Source organism: Sitophilus oryzae, unplaced genomic scaffold (genome assembly GCF_002938485.1).
Source record: "Sitophilus oryzae breed Bouriz unplaced genomic scaffold, Soryzae_2.0 scaffold_2008_pilon_pilon, whole genome shotgun sequence".
NCBI lineage: Eukaryota > Metazoa > Arthropoda > Insecta > Coleoptera > Curculionidae > Sitophilus > Sitophilus oryzae.
Genome location: NW_022146734.1, coordinates 1,193,595 through 1,208,581, shown reverse-complemented (window position 1 = coordinate 1,208,581; position 14,987 = coordinate 1,193,595). Strand labels below are relative to the sequence as shown.

Below are 14,987 nucleotides of genomic sequence, written 5' to 3'. Positions count from 1 at the left end.
AACATTGTACTGGCGCATAGGGGCTTTACCACGCTTTTGTGGCCCATTAATGGCTGCGCAAATGTCACATTTCTTACACCAGGCCCTCACATCTTCTTTGCAGTTCACCCAGTAGAACCGTTCACGCAGCTTGCCAAGTGTCTTGGTAACACCAAGATGTCTCCGCTGGTTCCATTGTGAACTTCCTCCAAGACTTCTGGGACCTCTTCTTTGGAATGACGATCTGCCTTCTCTTCTTGTCCCTCCGGTCTCTCGATCACACGGCGAAGTAATCCGTTATCTATTACCAAGGAATTCCACTGGGCCCAGTACGACTTTACGTTCGGCGAATATCTGCAAACTTCTTCCCACGTTGGTCTTTGGCCTGTGTTTTTCCAGTTAATTACTAAACCTAATTCTGGGTCACTGGTTTGGTCATTTGCAAGATCTTCGGGTTGCCAACTATCATTAACCACAGTTGTTCTTAGGAGTTTCACTTCTTTCTCTTCTGCTCGGGAACAATGCTTACAGTCCTTAGCGCAAGGTCTTCTGGAAAGTGCGTCGGCATTTCGATGGATTGCCCCAGCTCGATGTTCTGTGTCGAAGTCAAATTCTTGTAATCGTTCAATCCATCTAGCTACCTGCCCTTCAGGATTCTTAAACTGCAACAGCCATTTCAAAGCAGCATGGTCTGTTCTTAACAAGAACTTTCTTCCATAGAGATACTTGTAGAAGTGTTCCACTGCTTTAACTACTGCTAGTAATTCTCGTCTGGTTACACAGTAGTTCCTTTCCGGTTTTGACAAGGTCTTACTAAAATAACCAATGACTTTTTCTTGACCATCCTGGATCTGAGACAGAACAGCCCTAACGCAACATTGCTAGCGTCGGTATCCAATATAAAGTTTCCGTTGCCAAGAGGGTAGCTAAGTATGGGCGCACTAGTCAGGGCCTTCTTCAATTTTCGGAATGCCTCGTCAGAATCTGAGTCCCAAGAGAAACGCCTCTCGCCTTCGGTAAGTCTGGTCAATGGTTTTGCGATGGTGGCAAAACCCTGTACATAGCGGCGATAGTATGTGCATAGTCCCAAAAAGCTTCGTAGTTCATGTTTATCTTTAGGTATCGGCCACTCTTCCACTGTCTTGGTCTTCTGTGGATCTACCGCAACTCCTTGGGAGGAGACTACATGGCCCAAGTAGTGTACCTTTTCTTGACACAGATGACATTTCTTGGGGCTAGTTTCAAACCAGAGCCCTAGTCGCTTGAAAACTTCTTCCAAATTCTTCAGATGATCGTCAAGCGATTTCCCCAACCACTATGATGTCATCCAGGTACACTAAACAGGTAGTCCAGGATAGTCCCTTTAACACAGACTCCATTAGTCTCTCAAAGGTAGCTGGCGCGTTGCACAATCCAAAAGGCATGACGGTAAATTGCCACAGTCCGGAGCCCACCGAGAACGCTGTCTTCTCTCTGTCTTTCGGCGCCATGTCGACTTGCCAATATCCACTCTTCAGATCTAAGGTAGAGAATATAGTCGATCCCGCCAGCCTGTCTAGAGTATCGTCTATCCTCGGCAGGGGATAGCTATCCTTCTTGGTAACATTATTAAGTTGCCGATAATCAACACAGAACCTGGTGGTACCGTCTTTCTTCTTTACTAGTACTACCGGCGATGTCCACGGGCTGTTAGATGGTTCGATGACACCCTCTTCTTTCATTTCTCGAAGGATTTTGTCAGCTTCTTCACGTTTGGCGAGCGGCAGTCTACTCGGATTTTGTTTGATTGGTCGTGCATCTCCGGTGTCAATTTTATGTTGTACTAAATTGGTACGACCTCTATGTCCTGCTTCTCCTTTATCAAACACATCTTGATACTTGATTATCAGGTTTCTCAATTTTCTACTATCTTCGGGAAATAATCCCTTAACGTTTACTAACTCCTTAACCATTTTGTCCGGAATTTTTGAAATCGAAACTTTGGAGGCTTCCACGCTTCGAATGACTGAGGAGGCCGAACAACAGTACCCTAACAGGGTTCCCTTCTTCAAGGATACAGAATGATAATTCGTGTTCATTACTCTTACCGGTACAGACTTCTTCGCTCGTAGCAGGGGTTTTCCAACAGCGACCCCTCGTCCTATTTCGCTGTCATGGTTCCTTGGCTCCAACAGAATAATACTCCCATTATTCGTTTTACCTTCCAGGCGACCATCCAAAAATATCTCACAGCGCTCAGGGATCGAAACATCTTCTGCTACTACCACGCGAAGCGTCTCCTCACATTTTCGATGTAGAACCACTTCTTCTTCATTTATTTTCAAAATTTCTTGTTTGAGGTTTAGTTCAAAACCTCTAGTGGTCACGATGTCCATTCCGAGAATAAGTTCATCTTCGATGTCTGCTACTAACACTCGATGATTAAAACAGGTGCTTCCGATAACAAAATTAAGATCTACCTCTCCATGGATGAGAGCGCAGCTTCCTGTAGCTGTACGTAGTCGCCATTGTGTTGTTTTAATCCTTTTTGATGTTTTAAGGATATCCGGCCTGATGATCGTTTTGGTCGCACCCGTATCCAACAGCATGGTCCGTAACTCTCCATCCACGAAACTAGCCACAAAAATGCTGTTGAACTTGTGTTGTAGCGATGCGACTTGAACAGTTTTCGTTGGAACCTGTTGGGTACTGCTCCATATGTGTCCCTTTGATTCGACACTTGGCGAAACCGAGTCCACGTCTTTTTCTTGACAGTGACTTCTTACGTGTCCTGCCTGGCCGCAATTCCAGCAACAAGTCGGTCCTTTCTTGCCCATGTACTCCTCCATGACTTTCCGTACAATGCTTTCCACGGATTTGTCGGAACATTGGTTGACCGCCCGTACTCTCACTAGAGACCGAGAACTGTTTCGCGGCCTCAAATTCTAGGGCACGTGCTAAAGCATCCACCAAGCGCGTTGGGTGGGCTAGAAGAAGCGCTTGCCTTGTCTCCCTGTCACGTAAGCCATCGGAGAATGTCTGTACTGCCAACCGCTCCATAACATTCTCGGGCGTAGCAGGATACGCAAGGCGAACCAGGCGGGCTACGTCGGCTTCAAACTCCTGCAGAGACTCATTTGACTTTTGAATGCGATTTTTTAGCTGTGAATGATAGACATGTTCCAAATGAGCTTGGCCGTACCTCATTTCTAAATGTCGTACCAATTGCTGATAATCTCCCTGTTCCGATGGTGACAGTGTCTGCAGGATATCAGTGCATCTCTCGCAGTGCGACAGTCAAAGCGGTAACCTTTTCAGCGATTGTCCATCCGTTCGCTCTCGCAGCGGCCTCACACTGGCAAAAAATAATTGGCCCAAGCGGTTTTTCCGTCAAACGGTGGAGGTTTTATAACTGATTTTGAGGCATACCTATTTTCTGACTAGTTTCGGTCCTCCGATGTTTCTTGACATTTTGGTGAATTTGACTTCGCTATTTCTTCTTTTAAAATTTCGATTTTTCTGTTAACATCGTCCTCAATCTGTGCTATTTTGTCTTGTGTATCTATTATCTTTTTCTTCTAATTCCTTGGAGTTTTCTGTTATCTTGTTGTATAAACTTTGTTCTAAATTCAATATTTTATTATTGAAGCTGGCCTGTATGTCTTTAGAATTTTCTGAGATCTTATCTTCTAAATTAACTTCCAAGTCAGTTATTTTACTATTCAAATTGTTGAAGTTGTCGTCTAATTTTTGTAAGGACGAGTCAAGGTCACCTTCCAGCTCAAAAGCAAAATGTGTCAGGATCCTCACCTTCCTCAATCAAAAACGTCTCTCAGTCTGGCTTGTAAAATGCTTTTCTTTCCATCTGTTTCGCATTCCCTCTCTTCCAATACGCATTTTAATTCCGACACTTTCAAGTCTTTCAACAATTTTTTCGGAGCCATTGTCTGTCTTTTTATTTTCCTAGTCTATCACACACGCCACACTTGACACCAATTGTTACGTTTTTCGTCGGTTCCGTGTGGATAGAAAGTCACAATTTATTTAAACACTATTTATTTAACACTAATTAACAAAAACAATAACGATAAAAGACTTATAGAACTATTTACAAACGATTTATAACTAAGAATTTATTTTGAATTTTAGCGCGTCAACTGCACTGGTATATTTATAACTGCCCTCTCTAGGCCACAGCCGCCGGCTTTTATACCTACAGTTAAAGTTTACTAGAATAGTCCATAGATCGTTAGGTGCATAGAGAAGGTTTTCGAATGTTCTCGTATGTACGAGTCCATTCTAGTGGGTCTCGATTCTTCTCGAACGAATGAATCATTGCGGTGTCTGTGCGATGTTAAGGTCATCCGAGGGCGGGCCATATTGTGAGGTTAGGTCGAGTCCACACCGGCTCGCAACAATATTAAAATTGAGGGACTTAGAATCCTAATCCGGCGTCCGTTTGTCGTTCATCGTTCCGTCAAACCAGTAAAATTGAAATATTATCTGTCATTTTTGAAATAAACCAATACTGGTTAAAATCAACAAGAGACGACGTATGACGGATTTATGTTTAAACCCATCCATAGCTAACTTAAAAAATATTGGAAACTTTTTTTAGTAAAATAAATAGATTGGTATGGGATGTCATCTGATTTTCTGGTCATCGTCTGTCTTACCTGATAAAAAAACAGAGTATACATCGATAATCTAATCAAACTGGTAGTTTCGACCTTTAAACCGATATTAATTATTATTACGTTTACTTTCTTAGTTTTCAGAATTAATATTAAGAAATTATAGGTACTTACCGTTAAAATCTGAAATTTTGTTTCAGATTTATATTTAATTAAGAAAGTCCAATGCAAGAAACAACATAATGAAACCACCATCACTAAGTGTCAAGATTTTATATTTATGGTTATTACTTTAGAAAAATAATAAAAACTTTTTACATTAATTTTTTTTAATGTAATTTATTTTTGCTGCTTACCGCCACGACCTTACATTGCATGGTTTCTGTAACCAAGAAATAAATATCACAGTTCAGTAGTAAACATTATAAGGGTGACCGTAAAGTATCGAATAAGTTCATTTAAAATTAAGGGGTGTGTAAAAAAAGTTTTTTTCTTCGACAACCGCCGACTTGTGTCTGGTATTTTCAATACGCCTATGATGGTTGCGCATGTTGCAAAATCTGTGAATTTTTTTTACATATTTTGAAATTTTTTAAAAATCATACAGGGTGTTCCAAAAAGTTGGGTAATTTCTTAACCACGATTCTGCTTAAACTGCTTGACGTAAAAAGCTTATTTTTGGCAAACGGATTTTTCGAAAGTCAAATTCCAACGAGATGAAACTACCTCTCAAATATTACCAAGTTATATAATAATATCGCCATATTGTTTTTTCTCATGCTGACATAAATGTGAGAAAATTTTATCCAGTTTGTATGTTAATGGAAATTCTTGCTTTCCTTTATCATCACCATTACAAATAATTAATTCGACGCGAACGAAGGCGCTGGTACACGCTAGTAAATCATAACAGAATAAGAATACCATACCAACTAAGTGAAATTAGTCAAGAAAAATAAAAATTGGCTATAACTCAGTAATTTTTCGAAAAAAAACATATTATAGCTTACATCGCTGAAAAGCTTTAAAAATGGCGCTTTTTATGAAGTAATGGCCAAATATGGTTTCCATTTAAAAAAACATATGTTTGTGTACGTCAAAAATTACAGGCTTTAGAAAAAATCGGAGAACACAAACTCATTAGGGATGTGATTATCTGCAACTTTTATCTGAAAACTTTTTGTCTAAAATAGATTATAATGGAATTATGGACAATTTTTAAAATATCCGAAATTTGTTTTTTTTTTTAAATATCTAGTAAGCCATAACCTTTCTCAAAGATCTGAAAGGCGCATATTTATGACCCCACAAAATTGCAATTCTTTCCCCATTTAACCGACTCTCTATCTTCAGTAGTTTCCGAGATACCCACAGAGAACATCGTAGGAAACTCAACCTGTATATAACTTTTCTGTATACAAAGTTTACACATTTTATTGTTGCAGGTCAGGGAAAATTCGAACTGTCCTTTTTAGAACCGGCCTTACAGTATTGTACTCATCTTGTATACGGTTATGCAGCTATAAACGATGAAAGCTTAAAACTTGTACCTCTGAACGAGCAATTCGACGTTATCAAAGATAACTACAGACACGTAACCAGTTTGAAGAGCAGACATCCACAACTCAAAGTCCTTCTTTCCGTTGGAGGTAACGACGACATTAGTGGAGAAGGCCAAGAGAAGAATTTAAAATACAGAGAAGTAGTAAGTTGTAATAGTATAGGTTATTATACAAGGTGTTTCAAAAAACATGTGCCATCTCTCATTGAGAGTATATTCTCATTCTCCCTCACTCATTCTCGTAAAAATAGGTTTTACTTTTCATATTAACATAGATCCGATTCTGCTTAAATGTATTATAAATTTTAATAAAATTTAGTAATTAATTAGGTACATTAATAGCTAATAAAATAGCGTTTATCTCATCGAGGAGATCGAAATGGACAAAATATCAAGATACAAAAAAATATCTATACCTATGTAGCGGATTCATCTCTCCAAAAAATCGTATATGGGTATTTTGCCACTGCAAGAAAATCTACAAAATAAAATAGTTATTCTTTGTAAACCCTTCTGATTTAATTCCAAACGGAAACTACTAGCACAGCTACTAGTCAGAAGTTCGGTTTACAGATATACAAATTTTCCTAACGAACAAAAAAATGCTTAACGTTTCGGAAAGTTTATCATATTGTTACGGATTCCGTGGGTCTACTAATTTAAACTCACGATAAAAATACTTAACGAATTTGATTTCTCACTTTATAATACACACAATTTATACTGATTATAAAACACAATTTATGCAACTACTATTACTCTAACTTTCCTGGCACCTTTGCCAATTAATTCACAATTTAAAACGCGGTATTATCGAACTTCAAACTGTCTTCAACTACCGAGCGCTTTATATACTCTACTGACTGTTTCTCGAACCTTCTGTAATTTTCGATACTTTTCTGCCATCTACTAGTAAATTCTATTGTCTGATTTGCTTACTTGTCGACTTCATTAAGAGATGGCGCCTAAAATGTCTTTTGCTTTCTGGTGAATGTAGGCAACCAGCAATACACGTGTTAGTTACTTGCTTCTCCGACAGGTGGCGCCTATCATATAAACTTTTTATAACACCTTTTTTACATTTATACGAGATTAGATGTGAAACTTAAGTATCTGCTATCTGTGTTTGTGGGTTTTCTGTAAACATCTAAGATTAGTTTATTTTAAAACTTTGACACTAAAACATCAAGAAATGCAAACCCCAAATTATAGACACAATGATACACACAATATAATATATACAACTTACAATTCCATATATACGAAGCGTTTTGAAAAAAATAAGAAGGATAGGAAAACAATATAACATACGAACATCTTTCAAAATACAAAATACACTTAGATCCATTTTATCACATACTAAACCAATGAATACAGAACAACAAACAAAAAATGTAATATACCAAATACCATGTGAATACGATAAATTTTACATTGGTGAAACATCTAAACCCCTAAATGTTCGAATTAAAGAACATAAAGATTATTTAAGAAAGGGAGATTTTCACAAATCTAAGATTTGTCAGCATACATGGGATACAGGGCACAGAATAAATTTTAATAAAGCCAAAATTATAATGAAAGAAGCGATAGTCTCTAAAAGAAAAATAAAAGAGGCTTTTTAATACAATCTAATAAAAATAAATGTATTGATCATGCATCTGTAGATGTTAGTAATGTAGGGCAATCGTTATTTTTTATTTTAAAGAACATAACACACTTAAAAATTAAAAATAATCATACAGAAAGTTTGGGGCTTTTTGGTTTTACCTTATTAAGTAATTGTTATCAGGTAGTAATTATTAATTTTGAAGTTTAACTTGATATAATGTCATTTTAACAGAACGTCAATGGTTTTTGTAGACGTATCTGTTTTAAAAAAACTAAAGTGTTTTCGAATAGTTGAATTTAAATATTTTAAATAGCTGTTTTCTATATTCTTTGTATTTTTTTTTTGCTTCCGATGACGGAAAGAGATAAACTTTCCGAAACGTTAAGCATTTTTTTGTGGGTTAGGCAAATTTCTATATCTGTAAACCGAACTTCTGACAAGTAGTTTCCGTTTGGGATTAACGCAGAAGTGTTTACAAAAGATAACTATTTTATTTTGAAGATTTTCTTGCAGTCGCAACCCATATAGGATTTTTGGAGAGATCAAGATACAACTTTTAATCGACATTAAACTGGCCTACACACTTTTGCTAATAAGAGGAAAAAAAGTCAGAGGTGCACATGTTTTTTAGAAAAATATTCAAGTGATAAGTCCTATGCATGTCCCTGGTGAATCTGTCGACACTTTTATAGAATTATATCTATATCACTAATTTATATCACTAACTATCATAATTATATCACTCATAGTAACTTTTACCGTCCAAATTTCATTCGAATAGCTAAAAGTACTTGGAAGAAAATTATAATACATCCAAAAAAGATGAAGACTTTAACCCCCTGTAGCTACTAAACAAAGCAGAATCGGACCCATGTTGATATGAAAAATAAATCTTATTCTTAGGTGAAGAATCTCCCCATGACAGATGGCACATGTTTTTTGAAACACCCTGTATACAGAATACGGGGTTCTTCACACAACCCGTTCTTTAAAAGCTTTTTAGAATCTAATTTAGATAAAAGTTTGGATGATTTAGCTTTATAAAATATTAATCCATTGTTTGGTTTTCCAAGTGAGTGTTATTTCACTTTCTCACTTGGAACACAGAGAAGTAAAGATAAAATATTAAGGTGGGTATTCACTTGCAACAAAACACTCCGAACGAACCAAACGCGCCGCGCGCACTGTGACAAGTTTGTGTAGTCAGTACGTTGCGCCGCGCCGAACCGAACCAAACGCGCCAAACATTTTCCGAAGCTTGTCGGTAAACGGGATTTGCTCAAAAGAATTTATTCGTTGGCCGGTGTTCGGTGGATACGACAGTTTTGAACGTTCGTTGTGTTTGTGGTGTTTCTAAACTGTACCTAGCTATATATGGAGTGGAACAGAGAAAAGTGTTTAGAGTTAGTTGATGAGTTTGAAAGGCAGCCTATTTTATTAAATTAATTAAATTTTTAATATGCACATAATCTAGGTCACTAAGTAAGGCCATATTTTGACGGCGCAAAGAGAGGCGTCTTGCTCATATTTTTCGTATTTTCCTTTTTTGTTACCCGCTAATGCCTCTATAATTAAAAAAAACACCAGCGGCTATGGTAATATCAGATGCATCCATGTCGACAAACACACTAACACTGATTACTGGTGGGAATGCAGCGAACACAGCAAACAGGCGGAACGCTCCGCGCAAAATGTTTTGTTGCAGGTCGTTCGGAGCGCGCCCTGAAAATGTTTTGTTGCAGATTGATTGGAGTGCGCGGCGCGTTTGGTTCGTTCAGAGTGTTTTGTTGCAAGTGAATACCCACCTTTAGATAGAGAGCGTTTATTTTCTTGCGAACCCAAGCTGCTTTTTTTGTGAAACTGTGATACTAAATATTTCACAAAACAAAATCATCTTGGTTTCCTTTTTGTTGTATACAGGGTAGGGGCGGATACAGGAATTTATTTTAGGGGGGGGGCCAAAGAAAAAAAATAATGTAGAATATGCTTTTTAGGTCGCCATTTTTAACCCAAAAGCCTAATATTTAACCCAATTTATAGATTTTATGGGGGCCGGGGCCCCATGGGCCCCCCCTGTATCCGCCACTGGTACAGGGTGTAACCAACCCAAAAAAAGTTATGATAAGGTTTAATTTTTTTTTAAATGAGTTGAGTCACCCTTCATTTTTCTATACAGATTTGGATTCAGCATAAAATTCTGCATATAGTACGCTATTTTTATTTCCAGCACTCTGCTCTGTTGCCATTCTATTTCACATTTATTGAAAGTTTCTTTAAAAACACTATATCCGAAAAGTGGTTACAAACTAGAGTAAATTCGATTTTATTAATACTTAGCCATATTTTTTTTAAACAGCAAGGATAACAGAATAAACCTGCGAAGGAAAATTTACATTATCTAATACAAAGTAATTTTTATGGCGTCCCCAACATCGCAATGTTTAAAATGCTATTTCTCAATTTCTTTAACCCAACACCCTGTATATTATTTTACTTTTAAATGGAGAATTATAAAATGAACATTTTGTGTATTTAAAGTATTTTAAACTGTTTAGCGGTTTCGCAGATATTCGGGGTATTATATTACATATGGCTCTTTCAACTTCAACAGTAAATTTTTATCAAAACCACCTAAAAATCTTTATCTAGTATTTTACTGTTGAAAACCCCATATGTAATATTTATAACACAAAAAATATCTGTGAAACCGCTAGACATTTTAAAATACTTTAAAATAAATAATAATATTTTTTTTATACTTAAAGGAAAAATTATATACAGAGTATTGCATTTAAAAAATAGAGGTATAACATTTTAATTATTGCGACGGGCAACGGCCCAGCTACGTCGAAACACCGGTTCCCATTAGAACACCGAAGTTAAGCGAGGTAAGACGATGCTAGTGGATGGACGGGTGACCAGTTCGAAACTTTGCATCGTGATGTTGTCCAAGGGAAAAGTGTAAAATCTATTGATACACACTGCTCATTCACGCCGGTTCGAGGCCGGATGAGATCGGATATCTCGTGAGTAAGAGTTAATTTAGACACTTCCCAAGTCGGTAGGCCATTGACCATGATATGGCCGAGGACCGCGGTTCGGATTCCGCGTAAACAAAATAGGTCCCGTCCAGTTTAGCCATTGCAGCAGAAAGGAGACGATAACTTGAACCTCACAGACACAACTATTGCGATATTGGCGACCGACGCCATAAAAAATATCCTATATAGGATAATGCAAATTTTCTTGTGTGGATTTATTCTGTTATTCTTGGTGTTTAGAAAAATATAACTAGGTATTAATCAAGTTATATTCACTTCAGTTTTTAACCACTTTTCGGATATAGTGTTTTTAACTAAAGTTAAAGTTAGTAAATAAAAAATAGAATATAGCGACACCGCATACTGATTCAAACAAAAATAGTGTACTATATGCAGAATTATTTTATACTGAATCCAAATATGTACAGAAAAAGGGGAGTGCAATTTAAAAAAACTTAAAACTTCATCATAATCATCTTTTTTGCACACTCTGTATACAACTAAATATTTTTAGGATATGCACCATTATAGACCATTCAACATCTATATAAAACTGTTTTTCATATATTTGTCAACAACGACAATATTAGACTTCTAGCACTAATGGGCCACCCTGTATACGTAAATATGTGAACAATTACATTTAAATTTCAGGTTGAATCTTCAGCCCATCGTTTGGCCTTTATAAACTCTGCTCACACATTAGTTAAAAGTTTCGGATTTGACGGTATCGACCTTGCTTGGGAGTTCCCAGAAACCAAACCGAAAAAAATCAAAAGCGGATTTGGTGAGTACAGTAAATAAACGGAGTAGGTATTATTAGCATAGTAGAAGGAAAAGAGTAGTTGCACTCTCCCAAATATTTTTTGAAAGTTTTTACAATCTGTCGAATATCGGCAGATTGCAGAGCGTTTCAGTTGAGGTCCGTCCGTCGACCTGCGAGGTTCGAGCGTTGCGTCCCAGCACAGAGACGGATTGACAAAAAATGAGTGCCTTACTGTTGAGACCTACACGGGCCGAATTATTGACCGAGGCCCGGGTTCGGGCCTGAGGCCCGTTCGGGCTACCCGGCCCGTGCAGATCTCTACCTTACCTTGTGACCTGGCCTTGTGTGCTGCTATTGGTTGTAGTAATTTGTGCTTTGAGTTTTTTTGAGAGTCATTTGTGATCATGTTTGTGTTCAGCTTAATTTTCTCATGACTGATTAGGCTTGTTCCAAAGACCGGAATACCGTTTTAACACCGGTGTTGGGCTGACACCGGTGGCCAAATATGGGCTATCCGGTGTTCCGGTGTCGACACCGACACCGGTGTTCATTTCGATAGCGGTGTTCATCTACAACACCGGTGTTCATCTCGACACCGGTGTTGGTCTGGATACCGGTATTCATCTCGATATCGGTTTTGACTACAACACCGGTTTTGGTATCGACACTGGTGTTTGGTAAACGGGTTAAAGAAGAAATAATGTTAATTAAGAAGTTCAAAATAAACCTGATAATAATAATGTCGTATCGGTGCTTATTTTTATCGTTTATTAAAGCGCACCGACTTTAATTTGAAGCTTTCAAATTTAAATATAATTTTTTTGCCAGACTAATCACTAAAATAAAGTGGAAACGTCTGATAAACAACTATACAGTAAAAAATTGTTTAATCAAAAACAAATAGAAAACAAAACAAAACATAAAGAAACAAAAATTCGTAGCTGTAAAATTAACTAAAAATATTCCATTAAAAAAAAAACAAACGACACCATCGACATCGACACTGGTGTTGATCTCGACACCGGTGTTCATCTCGATACCGGTGTTGAGAGAAACACCGGTGTCGAGATAAACACCGGTTTTGTAGATGAACACCGGTGCTGAAATGAACACCGGTGTTGAGATAAAGACCGAACAGGTCTATACTGATTACTACTTAATAATTTGGTATTATTTTCATTTAAACCTCAATATTTTATCGATTTTACTTTTGACAACCATCCCTTGCTTGCTGTTTAACTGCACCATCATTGAACAAAAATTTGCTAGTACCGAAAAAAAACTGGAAATCCCGGTTCCTTAGAGGCATGGTACCGAAATTACCGGTCCCGAAAAACAGCTCCGGTTCCGGAAACGCTATAACGTACCATAACCGTGAATCGCCCTATACAGGGTGAGTCTTAAATAAGTGCAAATATTTTTAGGGGTAGTATAATTTGGCCCCAGAAATATGAGGATTTTTCCGTGCAATTTTTTTTGAAAAAAAAAAATCTGGATATTTTTTTTAGTTTTTAGTTAAAAAACATAATTTCTTGATAATATGGTAACTAGGGTTCAGAACCGGAAATTCCCGGTTCTTTTGGGATATCAAGGAACCGGGACTCGAAATTATTAATTCCCGGTTCTTTCGGTACCTTCGTGACTCGATAACAATGACTAAAAAATTATTCTTTTATTGCATAAGAAAGGAGTGATGCTATTTCTCATTACTTATAATTGCTTTTTTTTTAAATTTCAGGAAAATTCTGGTCGGCCGTCAAAAAAACTTTCACTGGTGAAACCGTAATCGACGAAGATGCCGAAAAACACAGGGAACAATTTACGTCTCTTGTTAAAGAACTAAAAAACACTTTTAAAGCCGATAATTTACTGGTTACCTTAACCGTATTACCAAACATAAACAGCACAGGTACGTATAGATTTAAAAACCTATGGTAATCGAAAACAATTTCCGATGCACGTGATCAACTTTGAGTGACAAACGATGGCGACAGCGCTGCCAGATTGTGATGGATTTATGAGATAAATTTTTATTTAAAAGTGACAAACAATATATTTATTATATCATTTTTTTAAAGATTTTTACGCTTTATGTTTAATTTAATAACTAATATTTTAATAATTAATTGATTTATTTGTTTTATACCGTATGATCGAATAAAAACGGCGTCAGCGATAGCTATGAAATGAAGATCGCTGTCATTTTATACGTAAAATTATATGGGAAATGTCATCGATCGTCATTTCTAAGCCAACTGGACGCCGTTTTTTTTCAATCATACGGTAGCTTATTTTACTTATTACATATTGGCAAAAAATAGTCCATTATGAAGATTATTCTAAGCGTTATTATGGGTTATTTATTTATTTATTGATGTATATCTTACAACACCATAAGTGGTAATAACAAGTAAGAGGGTGCTATTAATGCACAAACTAATAATAACAGAATTTAATAAAAACTAACGTAGAAATAACTTTGAAAGTGGTGTAATGTGCTTATTAATCAAACTTACTTCGCTGACTGCAGTCAAGGGTAATAAAGGATCTTTATTGTCACGTTCTCGTTCAAAATAGTTTATCAGGGAAGCTATAAGCTCTTTGCTTCGACTGTTTAAATGCTTCGGCATATTTTCAACACACAATTTCAAGAAATGCAATACAAAAACTCGAAAATGTAGTTCTTAAAAGAACTGTTTGTGCTTAAAAGTACAATTTAAAAAAAAGACTATGAAAATAGGCAAAAACGAGAATTACTCGCTGAGATTTAACAACAACACGATATTATACAAAATAATGACTGACATTAGGATAATTGTCAAATAATAAACGACAACCTTGCTGAAAACGGCGCAATGTGGCCAACATAGCGATAATAAAAAATTCGGTTTAAACTAATTTTTGCAGCTTTAATCTAAATAAAATATCTGTTACAATCATTTTTCAAGAGCTGCTCGGTATCTTAATTAACATTTTTGCCAAAATTTTATTTAGTCGGGTTTATAGACTTTAGTGTCAGTGTTGATATGATTGATGACGTGCATCGGAAAATGTTTTGCTATTACAATATTTCAACTTCCCTGTAAAATCAACAGGGAAGCCAAAATTTGTATGGGATTTCTTAAGTTTCCAACACCGATGCACCACCCGGTATAATATAATTTTTTTCGCAGTTTACTATGATCCTAGGGCCTTAGCCCCCCATGTCGATTTTGTCAGTCTACACGCCTTTGACTTCTACACACCACAACGGAATCCTAAACTCGCTGATTTTCCAGCGCCATTGTATGACCTCATTGACAGAAGACCTGATGAAAATGTCGATGCTTGGGTCAAATACTGGTAAGTACCGTATGATCGAATAAAAATGGCGTCAGCGATGGCTATGAAATGAAGATCGCTGTCATTTTATATG

The 14,987-nt window shown here is 36.8% G+C and overlaps 1 protein-coding gene across 2 annotated transcripts in view; it reads left to right on the top strand.

Annotated features, from left to right (window-relative positions):
- LOC115884042 (chitinase-like protein Idgf4) overlaps positions 1-14,987 on the top strand; it is a 42,977-nt gene that overhangs the window by 19,319 nt on the left and 8,671 nt on the right. For both annotated transcript variants that reach the window (XM_030902486.1, XM_030902487.1), the window contains 4 exons: positions 6,038-6,297; positions 11,461-11,593; positions 13,311-13,481; positions 14,746-14,914. In XM_030902486.1, the coding sequence (XP_030758346.1) occupies positions 6,038-6,297; positions 11,461-11,593; positions 13,311-13,481; positions 14,746-14,914 (733 nt within the window). The remainder of the gene's footprint in view (positions 1-6,037; positions 6,298-11,460; positions 11,594-13,310; positions 13,482-14,745; positions 14,915-14,987) is intronic.